The sequence below is a fragment of the Aythya ferina genome, assembly GCF_964211825.1.
Source record: "Aythya ferina genome assembly, chromosome: 3".
Taxonomy (NCBI): domain Eukaryota; kingdom Metazoa; phylum Chordata; class Aves; order Anseriformes; family Anatidae; genus Aythya; species Aythya ferina.
The window spans coordinates 21,578,856-21,593,189 of NC_140298.1; the positions used below are offsets into that span (position 1 = coordinate 21,578,856).

General features: G+C 42.2%; 1 protein-coding gene and 1 long non-coding RNA gene across 2 annotated transcripts; one reads left to right on the plus strand and one right to left on the minus strand.

The window, feature by feature from the left end:
- Nucleotides 1-197: 197 nt before the first annotated feature.
- On the minus strand, nucleotides 198-11,752 carry LOC311433642 (calcium/manganese antiporter SLC30A10-like; the record flags this gene model as incomplete). Its single annotated transcript, XM_084512965.1, has 3 exons — nucleotides 198-1,211; nucleotides 6,219-6,567; nucleotides 11,308-11,752. The coding sequence occupies 2 exons, from the start codon at nucleotides 11,750-11,752 to the stop codon at nucleotides 6,560-6,562; spliced, it is 453 nt and encodes a 150-aa protein (XP_084369091.1). The 3' UTR covers nucleotides 198-1,211; nucleotides 6,219-6,559.
- Nucleotides 3,779-12,528, plus strand: LOC311433643. Its single transcript, XR_014690871.1, has 2 exons — nucleotides 3,779-4,008; nucleotides 11,317-12,528. It is a non-coding gene; the product is annotated as an uncharacterized lncRNA (long non-coding RNA).
- Nucleotides 12,529-14,334: the final 1,806 nt, after the last annotated feature.

Sequence of the window (14,334 nt, forward strand, 5' to 3'; positions counted from 1 at the left end):
CTCGGGGACATTGTGGGGGGGATGCCCGGGGACGACCCAGCACGGGCGGCGAGGAGAGGTCGGGGCTCGGGGGGGGCCCCCCCCGGTTCGCCCGGAGCACCCCCGCGCCGCCCCGACGGCGGGAGGTTCGGTGCGGAGGGGCCGGCCCCGGCCGCGGTACCGACGGTCTGGGCGAGGAGGGCGAGAGGGGGGAGACAGACGGATGGACGGACGGACGGACAGACGGACGGACAGAGCCCCCTGCTGGGCCGGGCGGCGGCCGGGGGCGGTGTGCGCCATCCCGCGGAGAAAAGGAGGCTTCGTGCGGGTGTGTCCGGCACGGGGATCGCTCTGCTCCTCGTGGGGGCTTTGTTGTGACAGTCCTCGGGACAGTGGCAGCCCTGCCTGCAAGGGGAAGAGGACAGAGCCCGGCCGCCGACACAGCGTTTTGAGGCGAGGGGAGCGGCTGGTGATTACAGGGGGTGCCAGGAAATTAAGCCATTCGCAACTGCTTGGTCCTCAGAAACAACAGCGGATGTCACTAGACTACAGCGATCCCAAACTGGGCTTGGGGTCATCATGCGGTTTATTTATTTTTTCCTCTATCACTTCAGAAGCAGATAAAGTAAGAAAATCAGAACCAGGCCTAAGCAGAGTAAACTTAAATAAAAGATGTCGGGCCTAAAGAAAATAAGGTCCTTGAAGTTATACCCTGTGAGATGCCAAGTGTTTCTGTTACCCACAGCACACAGCAGTGCTGGAGCTGTGCTTCTGCAACTACAATCCTCACTGAAGTGCCACGTCAGGCACTTCACCATGCTTGACAAACCATATAGTGCAATCAGGTTATGGACCAGCACAGCTGGGCAACGCTGTCATGTCCCTCCTACCGAGCTGCTCTTCTCTACAAACAGAAATTAATTAAATGCCACGAGAATCTTAAGTCCAAAGCAATTGCATTGGTACTGTTGTTAACTAACCTCGATGCTTTGCTTAAATACGTCTTTTAAATGAGGCCTCTTAGTTCCATCTAAATTCTGTGTACACAACCAAAACTTTTTTCTTTTTTATAATGTAACCCAAAACACATCTCAAGTTGTGGAGTGGACATAAGCAGCCATCCAGAGTATGACCTCTCATGTATTTGCAAGGATTAACAAGCACAACTCCCAGTTACTGGACATTGTTGTCTACGTCCTTCCCACATTCAGTGCCCAAGTGATGAAAGTACCCTGCAATATTCAAAATTAACAGATGCATAAAAATAAATGTATTGAAAAGAAGACTTTCAATAAAAGCTTATAAAGACAAACACAGTAGTGTGAGCAAATAGCACAATTGCATCAACGCACATTGCAGCTACAACATTAGACCTAGCGACATATGATGAGAGACTTTAAATGGTAGTGCCAGATAAAAAGCAGCGTGACGGAACTCGGAAAAAGAGAGAAGAAAACTATGCACAAATTACAAGAAGTTTAAGCAAAAACTTAAAGAAGACAGCCTATATCATCTTTAGTATAATTAATGACAGCAAACGCTGCCTCTGGCACTTCACTTTACAATCAGAAAAATCACTAAAGCCCAGTTTATTGCAACTGCATAGAACCAGAATGAATTATCAGTGGTTCTTGTTCTAGGAGTATGTATAATACAGTAGCTGAAACATCATTAATCCTCCTGTGCAAAATATACATTCATTCTCTTTGAAAAGTATGACATGTCATAGCCCAGAACTCACTTCAAAAACATACATATATCGCAGTTGCTTTGAAGAAACCATGCTAAAAATATTATTTTCACCAAATAAGGTTGTGACTAAGTTCCCTCAGATGGAGCACAATTAAAGATGACTCACTGAACAAGTCAGGAGCAGTACTTGCTGAGAGCCTCAGCTCCAAGTCTGTGTCTGCTGATCCATTGATTTTTCCTCCTTCTTCTGGATAAGGGTCTTTACTCTTTCCCCACTCCTGCCCAACATTTGATTTACTTTCTGTCCTCTAAGCACTTAGCAAACATTTCTTTGGAGCATTCAGTGAACACTTCTTTCAACCTGATCATTTTCTCCTGCTTCTTGTTTCCTGGCTTCTGACCAGTTTATCCATGCAAAGAACTTTCCCTTCATCTTGTGGCTGCTAGAAAACCTCTGGTCGGAAACATCTCAGAAACCCAAGCCTTCAGTCACCCCATAATGCACCCCACAAAGCTCCCCAGGTCTGTTCGACGCACCACAATCACTTCCAACAGACTCCCCAAACTATCATCTGAACAAATTTACATCAACCATTCTTGTTTAGTAAGTCAAGTCACTTTCAATAACAAGAATAATTAATTTGGTTCATTCTCCAGAATAATGGGTCTTATCCCTGTTGCTCCTTTGCATTTGGATTCCCTTCCACATAGACCTAAAGAAAGGCTTGATCCTGCCCATAGGAGCCACCAACCCTTTTACCAAGGATTTCCCTTGTGGGCACCATGGTTCCGCTTGCACCGATCCACTTTTAGTACTGGGGAGTTGGACCTTGAATCCCTTTAGAAAGGAACCAATCCTTTTAGAAAGGAACCATGGTCCCAATTGTTCTGCAGAGTGCTTCACGCTGACTGTAGGCATTCAACAGTATAATGCTGTAGTACCACTCCCCCCTCCACAACTGAGATTGCCTGAGCAAACTATGTGCTATAAAACAGAACAACCAGTCCAAATATCCCCATTCCCTCTACTTCTGAATACACTGAGTTGAACAAGTCCTTAATGGCAGGTTCAGAAAATGTTGTCCAATGCTTTTTGAATTATTTGTCAACTTCATTTTCAGCTACAATACTGCTAGAAAACCTGTTGCTGCAGTTTCCCCACCCTAATCAGAAGCAGGAATTGGTAGAATTCTTCTGAACAAGACAACTTTCCTTCTGAACAGCAAAGTCCCAAAGCACTTTTGCAAGCTTCAGGATTTCTTTGTGTCAAGTGTTCAAGGCTCTCTGCACAACTGTTGTTAACACTCTTAGGTGAAACAGCCACGAGGGGTCATCCCCTATATCTAACAGCCCACTCCAACTTTGGCCATATGGGATGCTTAAGTAGCAGTAAGAGTAGAGTAAGCATATACAGAATCATAGAATATCCTGAGTTGGAAGGGACCCACAAGGATCATCAAGTCCAACTCCTATTGATATCATATCCTATATGATACTGCCCCATAATACTCTTCCATCCTTCAAGTGTTTTCAGCTCAAGTGAGTTTCTGAGCTAGATACCTCTTCACCTAGTAGCTTTCAATGATTTTCTCTTCCATGTACTTGCCCAGCCTTTCACTCATCAGTGTAAACTTAATATATCTTCTACCCATGGTGACTTCACCTCTTTCTCTCTGTTTTGGACCTGGATCCTTAGTTCTTGAATCAGAGAACAGAATGAACAGGCAAGGACTACTGACCTTCCCCATGCCACTCATGCTTTTGCAGGCTGTGATCACCTCCTCCTTAAATTACCTATTTTCAAGATGACAGGTTAAAATCTACTTAGCTGTTCCCTGCAGAGAAGTCATTACCAGCCTTTGAAAATAGGATATCTCTGAATTATTATGAAGTATTAGACAACAGTAGCAGCAGTAACAACAGTAATGTCCTTCCACTGCTGAATGAAGAATGAAAATAACATTACTCACAGCCTCGTGTTGCTATAAGATTTAGATAGTAAAATAATAATAATAATCACCAAAACAAAGATGTAATTATGGACGCTATATTTAAGAGAGATCAGTTAATGCTGCTTATCAAAGTCCTGACTGAGATTACTTTTTAACCTATCATAAAAGTAAAATGATTTACGAAAGCTATTTCGGGAACAATCTGGAAGAACCTAAAGGATGAAAGAAACAAACGCCCACACACCACCAGACGTGAGGAAGAAGAGTCGTGCCTCTTTAAGGCTGCAGGAAGAAACTATTGCACTTGCAGTGAGAAGCCAAGGCTGACACTAGGCACATCGCATTTAAAGACCATCTCTATCTGTAAGAGCCTGAAATCCAGCAGGTGGGTGAGACAGGACCTTTGTGCTTGTGTTTCTCTTCTTGTACAGAGCCCAAACCATGGCCATTCCAACAACACCTGGTGGCAGCCTTGGGAGGTTCTTGCCTGCACCTTGCACAGCAAATTGCTCTGATGGGCTCTGTAAAATAATCTTTTGTGAAACGTATTTCCGTAGATTAGGAATATTGGGTCAAATCCATAAATGGAAGCAATGTGGTTGGCTTCTGTCACAGATAAATTTGACTGCAAGATGAGTCACAAAATAAACACCAGCAAACTTTAGTGCACAATACAGTTGATACAAGAGCACTCTGTAGGTCTCTTCTTCCTGGGCACTGTATGTTCACTGATTTGTATCTCCCTCTAGTTCTAGTCAGGTCAGAAAGGGGTTTCTTGGCACACACCAAAGGGCTGAAGGACTGAAGGAAGGGAAATCATTAGGTCTGCTTCACTCGGACAGCAGAACCCTAAAAATTGTCCCTCCAGCAAGACTCGGCAGTCTGGGTGAGAGCTTTGCCAGCCTCCACTACCACATGCACAGGTGGCAGCTCCTGCTTGCTGCCAGGGCAGCTGTGACTCTCCACAGCAGTTCTGGGGCTGTCCCAGGCAGAGATCACCTTCCACCTCCTTCAGGGCATACCCAGTCAGTACATGCTCTACCACCTGGCTAGTGCTTTCTTGAATATTCTGACTACTTGATAATTCACTTCTAAAAATGTGTTGTTCTGCTAAATTTCCCATATCTACGTATTCCCACATAACCTTTCCAACCCTGATTTAATTTTGGAAACCAGGCAGTTATGTAACATGTTGCACAGACCATGAGGAGAAGACTGCCAGTCACTGATTTCATCATTGTAAATTATATTGAGTCCTACTGCAAGAACTTCATTTTCTGTCCCAGCAGCATTTCTAGTCTAAAGCTGATTAAAAAAAAAAAAAAAAAAAAAAAGGCAAATAACAACAACAGAACCGTACCTGTGCAGAGTAGCTGTCCAAATAAAACAATAGCAATGAACATATATAGTGTGTCCTTAAAATTGCTGTTGTATTGAGACTGTTTATGACTTTGAACTTAGTTCTCTTTCAGTCCTTTCATTTCCTTACAACTCACCACAGATACTGTGATGCAACACAGCCAATCTGTCTGTGCCATTACTATGAAGCTGGTTCAAGGTTGAAAGAGAATGTAGATACCCAAAGTTCAGTAGTACCAGTACTGTTGGAATCTGGGTTCACAAGTTTTGAACTTACCCTTATATGATTGTTTAGACCATGCAGGGATAGTTTTCTTTCTTTCCTTACAGACTTAAAAATGCTCATCCTGCACTTTCCATTTTGGCCAAAAGTTAGCCCTAAAATATTTGGGTTTGCTTCTTTGGATGCAAAATATTCTGCTTGAAAATAACTGGGGAAAGTGAAAAATCTCCCCCTTAGATCAGCTTTTGAGGCTTATTTGAGGAGAATAAAGCATTCAAAAAAAAAAAAAAAAAAAGGATTAACTGAAGAAAATTCAGAGAAGCATGCTGCTATGTAGACTTTCACAGTCTCTTCCCACCTGTCTTGTCTGTCTTGAAGACTCTGCATTACAGCTTCAGCTAACATGTTAACACAGATCTGGTCACCTTTGGGGGTAGCTGCTCAGAAAAACTTTGGAAGATTTTGGTGAGGATTATCTGGCACACTATTAAAGTAAAGAAGACATGCAGCAAAGATATGTGTCCAGTCTTATGTATTTGATAAATGCTAAAAATTACTTTGAGAGTTTCCCTTGCATTTTTGTTCTACTTGAGAGGACTAACTCCAGTGATGCTATAGAATTCAAAGCCAGAAAATCTAGATATTTGGTTAGAGTGGGCTTTTGTTACCTGCATGCCAATACCCTAACACCTCTGGGATTTATGGAAATAAACACATATAAAAGGACATTTGTCCCCTTATTTATATATATTACTCTGGTAACATCTAGGAGTTGAATACCATGGTGCACTACATAGGTAGCACAGATCTGTGAGGATGCATTGTGTGACTGCAGCAACTGTTTGGTGGTAAACTCGGGTTCTGCACATGTGACCAGCATCTGGCTGTAAATGCAGTCAGGGCATGAATTGGCATGAAGTGTTTACTAAAGATTGATGCTCTCAGGGAAGAATAGCATCAGCCTGATGAAGATATATTTGAAATAGAGGTAAAATAGATGTAGTAATGCTGACCTTCAGGAACAGCTTTTAGGCTTATGTCAGAAAAGCATGGTAAGCCCAAGGTTTCTTGTTATAGGTGTTAAACCCCAGGGCTCTTCACCATTCCTTGAAAAAGTCCCCAAGCCATTGGGCTGGTGCAATCTGGTACCAGTTCAGCAACACTTTTGAGAAACTTGTTCAGACCAGAGAATGCATTCTTCTCTTCTTAAATGGAGGTGAATAAAGTGATTGGTTTTAAGCATTTACATGGTGACTTCTGCATTCCAGAGACAGACCAATCTCATGTATTGAGCACTGGTTTCTTCCATTCATTTTTCCTTGCAGGGAGACGTGTCAGTCAAGTCACATTTTCTTTACACCACTAAAAATGGGGATAAAGAAACAGTTCCTTTAGTGAGTTGTTTTGAGATCTGCAGCTCAAGCTGCTTTGTAAGGCAGCCTTTACGGGAAGAGGATGCAAAAATTAATTAAGTGCTAACAGAGCACCCATTTCTATGCTTGTGGTCACACAGCAGTGTAACTCCAAGTCTCCATTTAAAATACAGTTTTGAGCATTTTAAAAATGCTCAAAAAAATTTCCAATCCCTAGAGCACTTTTATCTCCTGTAGTATATATATATTGCTGGTTCTGCTCAGTCAGCGAGCGCAGAGCAAAATACAATTGTGTTCCAATATCTGCATGGTTCTGCTCACCGGGTCTGCTCTGGGATGGCCCATGGCATTAAGACACAGGTCAAACAGCCGCTTATCCACTTCTTTTGGCCTATAAATGTTCTCACATACCCTGTGATCAGTATGTTTGCAACAATATACACAAAAATTGAGTTCAGAACACTATAGCAACAAAACCCTCTCAAATCACCCAGCCAGTTAAAGATGCTCCCTTTCTTCATCTCAGTTCATTCACACACATGTATCCCCAACCCAATTCTACCTACAAAAGCAAAAAGAGATATGCCTCAGAGCAAGGCTCAGAATAAACGCTCTTACTCTGCATAAGGTCCAGGAGGAGAAAGTATGCATGTTTTCCATTTATGTGACTGCTAGCTTATATGCTACCTCTTATCTGAGAGGCAGGCTGCTGGTGCAGAGTGAGATAGGAGAATGAAGACCCAGGGTCTTATCACGTAAAAAGCTCACATAAAATGCATGCTACATTGCAGCTACCAACATAAAAGCAAGCCACTTATCTTTATTTAATGAATTGTGAACTGTGCAAGGACCATGAGCCCTTTTATTAGAAGATTAACTTGGTTTCTCACAGCACCAGATGCTGTATGCGTGGCTCAGTGCTGAACAGGTTGGGCTGGGCGGTGTCTTCTTCAGTCCCTACTGCCCCCCAGTCTTCCCCTCAGTACAGATCACAGGACAACAGGACAAATGTTTCCTCCACATTAAATCTTTATTATTTTTCTCAAGACAAACAACAGAGAAGTACTGTAACCAGATTAATGTGGTGCTTTTCAAACTGTGGTCCCCCAACTGTTGAAAATCATACAGAAATGAGCAGAAGAGATGATTACACTGAGCTACACAAACAGAAGTAAACTGATTTCTGTGTGCAGTAAAACAGGCTTCTGCACCTTTATGACTGACTGTAAAGTGTATGGTCAATTGTCTGGTATTTATTGTAAGAACCTGATTTTATTTTCAGCTGCTTATTATGCTGTCATAATCTTCATTTCCGTGCAAGATACCAGACCTCAAAATTGCCAGAAAACTCTGGCTAAAGCTGCTCTGTCACTTCCAACAGCAACAGTAAAAAGAGTGTTTTGTGAATGATAATTCTGGTAGAAGTTTCCTGGGGAAGCTTTAATATTTCTACGTTTTAGGAACTATTTCCTGGATTTTCAGTCAAAGCAATAACCGGGCTGTGCTGCCTTCAATGCTGCCGTGGGCAGCCCAGCTGGCCTAAGCACCTCTACAGGGCAGTTCCAGTAGAGTATAAAAACATTTTATACCTGTAATATATAATGTAGCATGGGGAACTAGACTGCCTGAATCAAGTGCAAAGATAGACCTAGACGTCCCTCTCGCTATCCAGGATGGATTCAGAGATCATCATTTAAGCAAGCAGGGAGAGGTGGGTGCTTACAGCTGGCAGACATGACCAGTGAGAATCTGAATGTCTCTCTTTGTGAGAGACAAAGGAGAATGCATTGGATGAATACTTAGGACCTGGACAGAGCCAAAGGATTGCAAGAACCAGAGAAAAGACCAGAGCAAAGGGAGGAGTGGAGGAGTGAGGCGTGAGAGGCACGCCAAGCCCAGCCAGAGGGCTGAGGATGTTGGCTGGGCCTGCCTGGGTGAGCAATGGCAGCTGGCTGTGGCAGCTCAGGAAAGTGTGCTTATGCTTGCTTGAGAAGAGTACATGTTTAAGACAAGAACCTGAGGAGCAGATGTTGCAGTGAGCTGAATGAGGAGGGGCAGAACAAAGGAAAAGGATGGTGAGGCGGGTGGGCGCTTGTGAGCAGCGCTGTCGGTGCCCACTGGCGCTCAGACCTGAGCAGCCATGTTCCTTGTAGGCACGGCTCTCCCAGCCCCTGCTGACTGAACCACTCTGTTTTTCGCTTTGAGTTTTTCAAAGTGAAGCAAAATCACATAAAAGAGAGAAGAATGCTGTTTAAGTCCATTCCCTACACAGGGAACGGATATCTGAAGCCAGCTCTCCCGCTTCCCAGAAAAGCCTAGCAAGCAGAGAGCTTCTCCGCAAACCTTTAGCCTTCATTGATCACTGGACGTCGAGAGATTGCACAGGTGTCATCGAGGGTATCGCCTGTGCACCACTGGATTGCTCCAGGGTGATTCAGAGACCATGACCACCCCCTTCCATTTCTGCTAATGCTGTTGATGCACCAGAAAATTTGCTTCGATTTCCGCCTCCTAAGTGAGAGGAAAGAGTGTCTTTTCCTCATACGCAGAATGAGGAGAGGAAGAGAAGGAATCCCTCTTTTCTTTCACATTTTTAATATATATATAAAGTATATGTATAATGTAAAAGCGTACTCATATGCTTTCAGGATACAGTTTTTTGAGCATTTCTTTTCAAAGAAACATTAAAAAAATCCTACTCAGGTTGAATTAGAGGAAATAAATGTGAAATTTTACTTAAAGTGAGGATTATAAAATCAAGTCCAGAAAAATAAGCATTCTCTCTACAGTACTAAATGGCATTGTTTTGCCATTACCACAGGCAGAGAAGACCTACCCTACCAGAAAAAAAAAAAAAAAAAAAAAAAAAAAAAAAAAAAAAAAAGACAAAACCTAGACAAAACTATGCACTGTATTTATGGCACAGCACAACACTCATCAGTGGCTTATACAACTGAAAGCAAAATGGAGCTGCCAGGCATTTCTCAGAGCAAAACCTGGATGTATGTCCATGGCTGTGCTGTCCCAGTGAGCTGTTACAAGCAGCATCCTTGAAGTTCAGGGAGAACAGCATTTACCTACACAATTGCATTAATTTTGGTTAATTTCCTAGTTAGTTGCCTGACACTCTCCATTTGTGGCTTTAAGTACTGATGTGTTTCTCCACCCTGACTGCACCCAGAAGTACAATTTTCTGAATTTTCTGCTGGGATGAAACAGGTTTTCTTCCATGAAGCCACCACAAACAGAGATCATGATTTTGTGAAGAATTGGTGACAGTCCCAAAGGTAAAAGACCATTATCCCCCATTCTTGCCCCCCTCCCACTCACCCCCCCCCTTCCCGGCTAATTACATCCTGCCACTACTTTCGTCTAAGAGCAGCTCAAATTTTAAAGAATTGTGCATCTGAAAAAATGGACAGACAAAAGCTGTGCATGTGGCTTTGGTGTAAAACACCAGTAAAATTAAACCTTTAATATTGTTTGGAAGTAGCTGTAATGAACAAAAATATTTTCCACTTTAAGTCATACAGGAAACATACTAAACACTTAAATGTAAACTAACAAACTTTATTTTCCAGCTTGAGAGAACAAGAACCTCCAAAGCCCTGTCCAGCCTTCAAGTTGAACCTCATATAGAGCAGTGTATAAAAGCAGCTGCTTTGTTAGACAGGTCTCTCAGCTATTCCACCAGGATGTCCAGTTAATGTTTTGCAAATATCTGGTTCCTATCCCAACTCAAATATTTGTCTTTTTAAGAAATATGGTTGTATGTATGTGTGTAGATATAAATATGTATACACATGTGCAGAGAAAGAGACAGTGTACACACAGGTCTATCTTAAGTGAAATAAAGTGAGGCATTTTCTGCAGGAATAAAATAAAGGGTCCTCAGCTCTTTGGATTTGGAATTCCTATGCTAAGATTTGAAATTTGAAAAACCTGTCATCAGAAAAACAAACTGAAAGGCTACACCTCCATGAGCTCAACAGAACCTCCTGCAAATTCTTTACAAGGGACTGTTTGCAGTCTGACATTTTTGCAGGCATGCGGACAAAGTATTTAGGCAGCAGAGTACCCGTGGTTCTCCTCTGCCTCCCTATAAAGCTCATGCTAATGAACAGCAGCAAAGAATTCACAACTTTTTCATCGTTCCAATATTCTCAGAACAGGTTTCCTCAACTGTTTAGCCCCAAATCAAAGAAGGCTGAGACTCCCCTTTTGTCTTGACCTATTCTTTCGTCTTGTAAAAACTGTGAATTCTTTGCAAAAGATAATCAGGTCCTGGACAAAAGTTACAGCAGAATTACTCAATTATTGAGAGTTATTGATTGTGGACAACTGGTATTTCAGGAATACGTTTTTCCTAGTAAGAATCTCCTTATGGCCATAGCACATCTGTACTACAGCTTGTCCAAGGTTTTGCCAGCCAGAGGATTAGGGAGAAAATTTCTCTAGCATGTCACTCTTCACTTTAGAAAGCCACTCTATACACAACTTACATGTTATTTACTGAGAAGCACATGTAGTAATAGCTGCCTTACAGAGTAAGTGGGAAGCATGTACAGGCATTGCATTCATTACCCTTGCTAATAAAATGGAAAAAAAAAAAAAAAAAAAATCTGACATTTTACTCGCCCATCTCAGAAAAACAGCCAACAGTCTCTAGAAAAGTCATTAATTGGAAACAGCATGCTGAGATGCATAGTGACTGTATTTGATTATTTACCTTTTTCAGGGTCTCCTTCGGGTGCACGACAGTAACAGCAGTCCATGAAGATAACATAGTTGAACACATTGAAGAACAGACCTGTGATCCCAACAACGAGGACAAGCAGAGCTTTCTCTGTCTTCTGAGGATTGATGTACCTCTTGATAGCCTCGATGAAGATGCTGAACATCAGAGCGACAGCAAAAACGGAGTTGCCGAAGGCTCCCAGCACATCTGCCCGGGAGAAGCCAAAAGTGTTTGCCTTGTGCCATCTGATGCGGCTGAACCTCACCCCAAGCAAGCCGATGATCATGGAGATGAGGTGGGAGAGAACTGCAAAGGCATCTGAAGCTAAGGAAAGAGAATTGCCAACGTACGCTACCGAGATCTCGACAGCAAAAAGGACCAGGCTCACAAAGCACATGAAGATGAGCCTGCTGCTCCTGCCCGAGTAGCGACCCATTCCTACTGCTCCCTGTCCCTGCAGGTCTGTGGGACCAAGCTGTGTGGGGGACAACTGCCCTCTGCGCTTCTGCCCTCCGCCTGTCAGTGCTGCTCACACGTGGGAGCCACTTTTATAGGCAGCGGTAAAGCAATAAATCAGTCTAAAGGGCAGCTTAGTGAGATTCATCATGTGAAGGCAGCTTGAAGGCTCCACTCCCGTGAGTGCTCCACCCTCAGGAGACATTTTGGTCCTGCAAAAACAAAAACAAAACAACATAATACCAGGAGCACTGGCAACATGCGCTGTAGAAATGGATCCCTGGGATTCTGGGCACTGGCTGCTGTAAAGATGGGCCAGATCAGATCCCAGTGTCTCAGAAAGAAAATAAGGCACAGAGAGGAGATCATATGGCCCAGAATTTTAAGCAATTAGAGAAGGCATTTCTTTTTACGTAAAATGTGTCCCCTGATACCTGTTTCAGCCATTTGTGTTGTCAGTAACTTTAGGTCTGAAAAGCTCCTATGTACCTTTGAAAAAAGACATTTGAAAACCAAGCTGCGTTGACGTTATTTTTAAGAACACAGTGAACACACGCTGCTTGCGAGTGTGGTTGAAAATGTCCAAAAGGCACATTTTGAAGACAAAGGAATTGTTCCTCGATTTTAGCAATCTACAGGTCTCAGCTGCTTGTACTGTTGGTACATTTTAACATTACCCATGGAAATGGAGCCAGGTTTGAAGCCATTTTCTAAATATGTTGCCAGTAGACATGAAGGTTGAACAATAAACCCAAAGTGCACTCTTTATTTGCTATTTAGAAATCCCTGCCCATCTCAAAATCCCATCGTAATCCTTTTAAACTTGCAAGGAAAATAAATAGATTTGGGGAAAACACGACCAGAAGTTAAAGGGAAAATAAGAGATACAGAAATCTTAGATTATATTTGAAGCCATTTCTGGAACAGAGTGAAAAGAACCTGAAGCAGATACTCTTCTTTCCAATCACTGCAGTGACTGTTGAACTCAAGTGTATGCCTTGCTGTTTTTGCACACTCCCAAATCAGAATGTTTAAGGAAATCTGTCCGCTAACCGCAAACTAGGCAGTATAGATAAGAACAGGTGCCTTCCTTGAAAAGTTTATGATCCAGTTTTTGTTTGGAAAGTTCATCTGTGTAGATACATACACACAGTTAGTTACAAGATAAAACGGAAGGAAATGGCATGCAGCACCACCATAGAGAGATAAGATAATAACACTGATAACCTGAACTGACCAACTGTCCTTGCTGGCCTTAGATTTACCCAGTTGAATTAACTTAAGGTCAAAAACTCAAACACTCACCCCCAATTTTCATTTATTTTTTGCTCACCGGGATTCAACAGCCAAAATATTTATGTTTAAAGTTCAGTATGCTTGCAGCATTGCCTGCCAACAAATGTAATTTTTAACACATGGTCATTTGTCTACCTAAACAGTGCAGCTTCAACTCCTGAGGTTGGTTTTGTTCACCCTGTTTTCAGAACACCAGTAACACCTTTACAATAGCCAATAACAACATTGAAACTAGTACATGCTCTTCTTCCTCTCCCACATGTACAATTTTATTCCAGCTATTTTTATGGTGCTTTCTTCCTTTTTCAATGAAAGTGATGTTCAACAAAATTATTTTATCTGAACTACATAGCATGAAAAGCGAGATTTTTTCAACTATTATTCTCCTTTCAATGAGAATAGGCCAAGTTCAAACTTCAGAGCTCTCAAAAGTCCTATCTTCTATATACAAGGTTTCAATTACCAAAACATGAGCCCCAGCATTACCTTTTCAGCAGAGCTAAAGTGCTCAAGTGTGCTCTATTTTGTCAATAGAGAGCAGCACTATCACTGTATCCCACCTTACAAAGTTTAACCCAAACTTATCAACCCTAAGAAAAAGAAAACTATCTGCAATTCTGTTATAAAGTAGTATCAGTTAATCAACCACATGATGTTATTCTGATTCATTTACTTAGTTTCTAATAGATAATTTACCAAGAGATAAAGTTTTTTATACTGGTGTAATTAAAAGTATGAATATTTCTACTTGCAGACAGCTCAGTTTGTGCTTTTAGTGGAAGGACACCTGAGACAGAACCATCTCTGCCAGACAGGCATTAGCCTCTCCTCTGTGGAAGATCACCACAGGAGATTCAATCACCTTCAGGTACTTCAAGTCCTACTGCAACAGAGAGAAACATGCCGGGGGGCTGCAGGGGAAGCTCTGTCTTCAAACCCATTACAGAATGAGAGCACCTCAGTTCTAAGAACAGCGTCGTCAACATGTTTACTCATGAATTTAATCAAGTCAACTGGTTGAAGGTTGGCTGTTTGTTCAAACTGATAAGGTTGCAGTATTTGAGACTGTATTTAGTTTTGCCTTTTCTTTGTTCTGTGCTATTAGCAGCTTAAACATCTAATTTTTAAAATACCAGTTGTAGTGTTTTGATGAGAGCTGAAACTGCTTATCAGTTCTTAATAACCTGTTTTGCTCTGCCAGAAACTCTTGGTGCTCTTCAGTCACTTATGCCTGAGGACACCGAAGCTGAGCGCTCAGTGTGTATG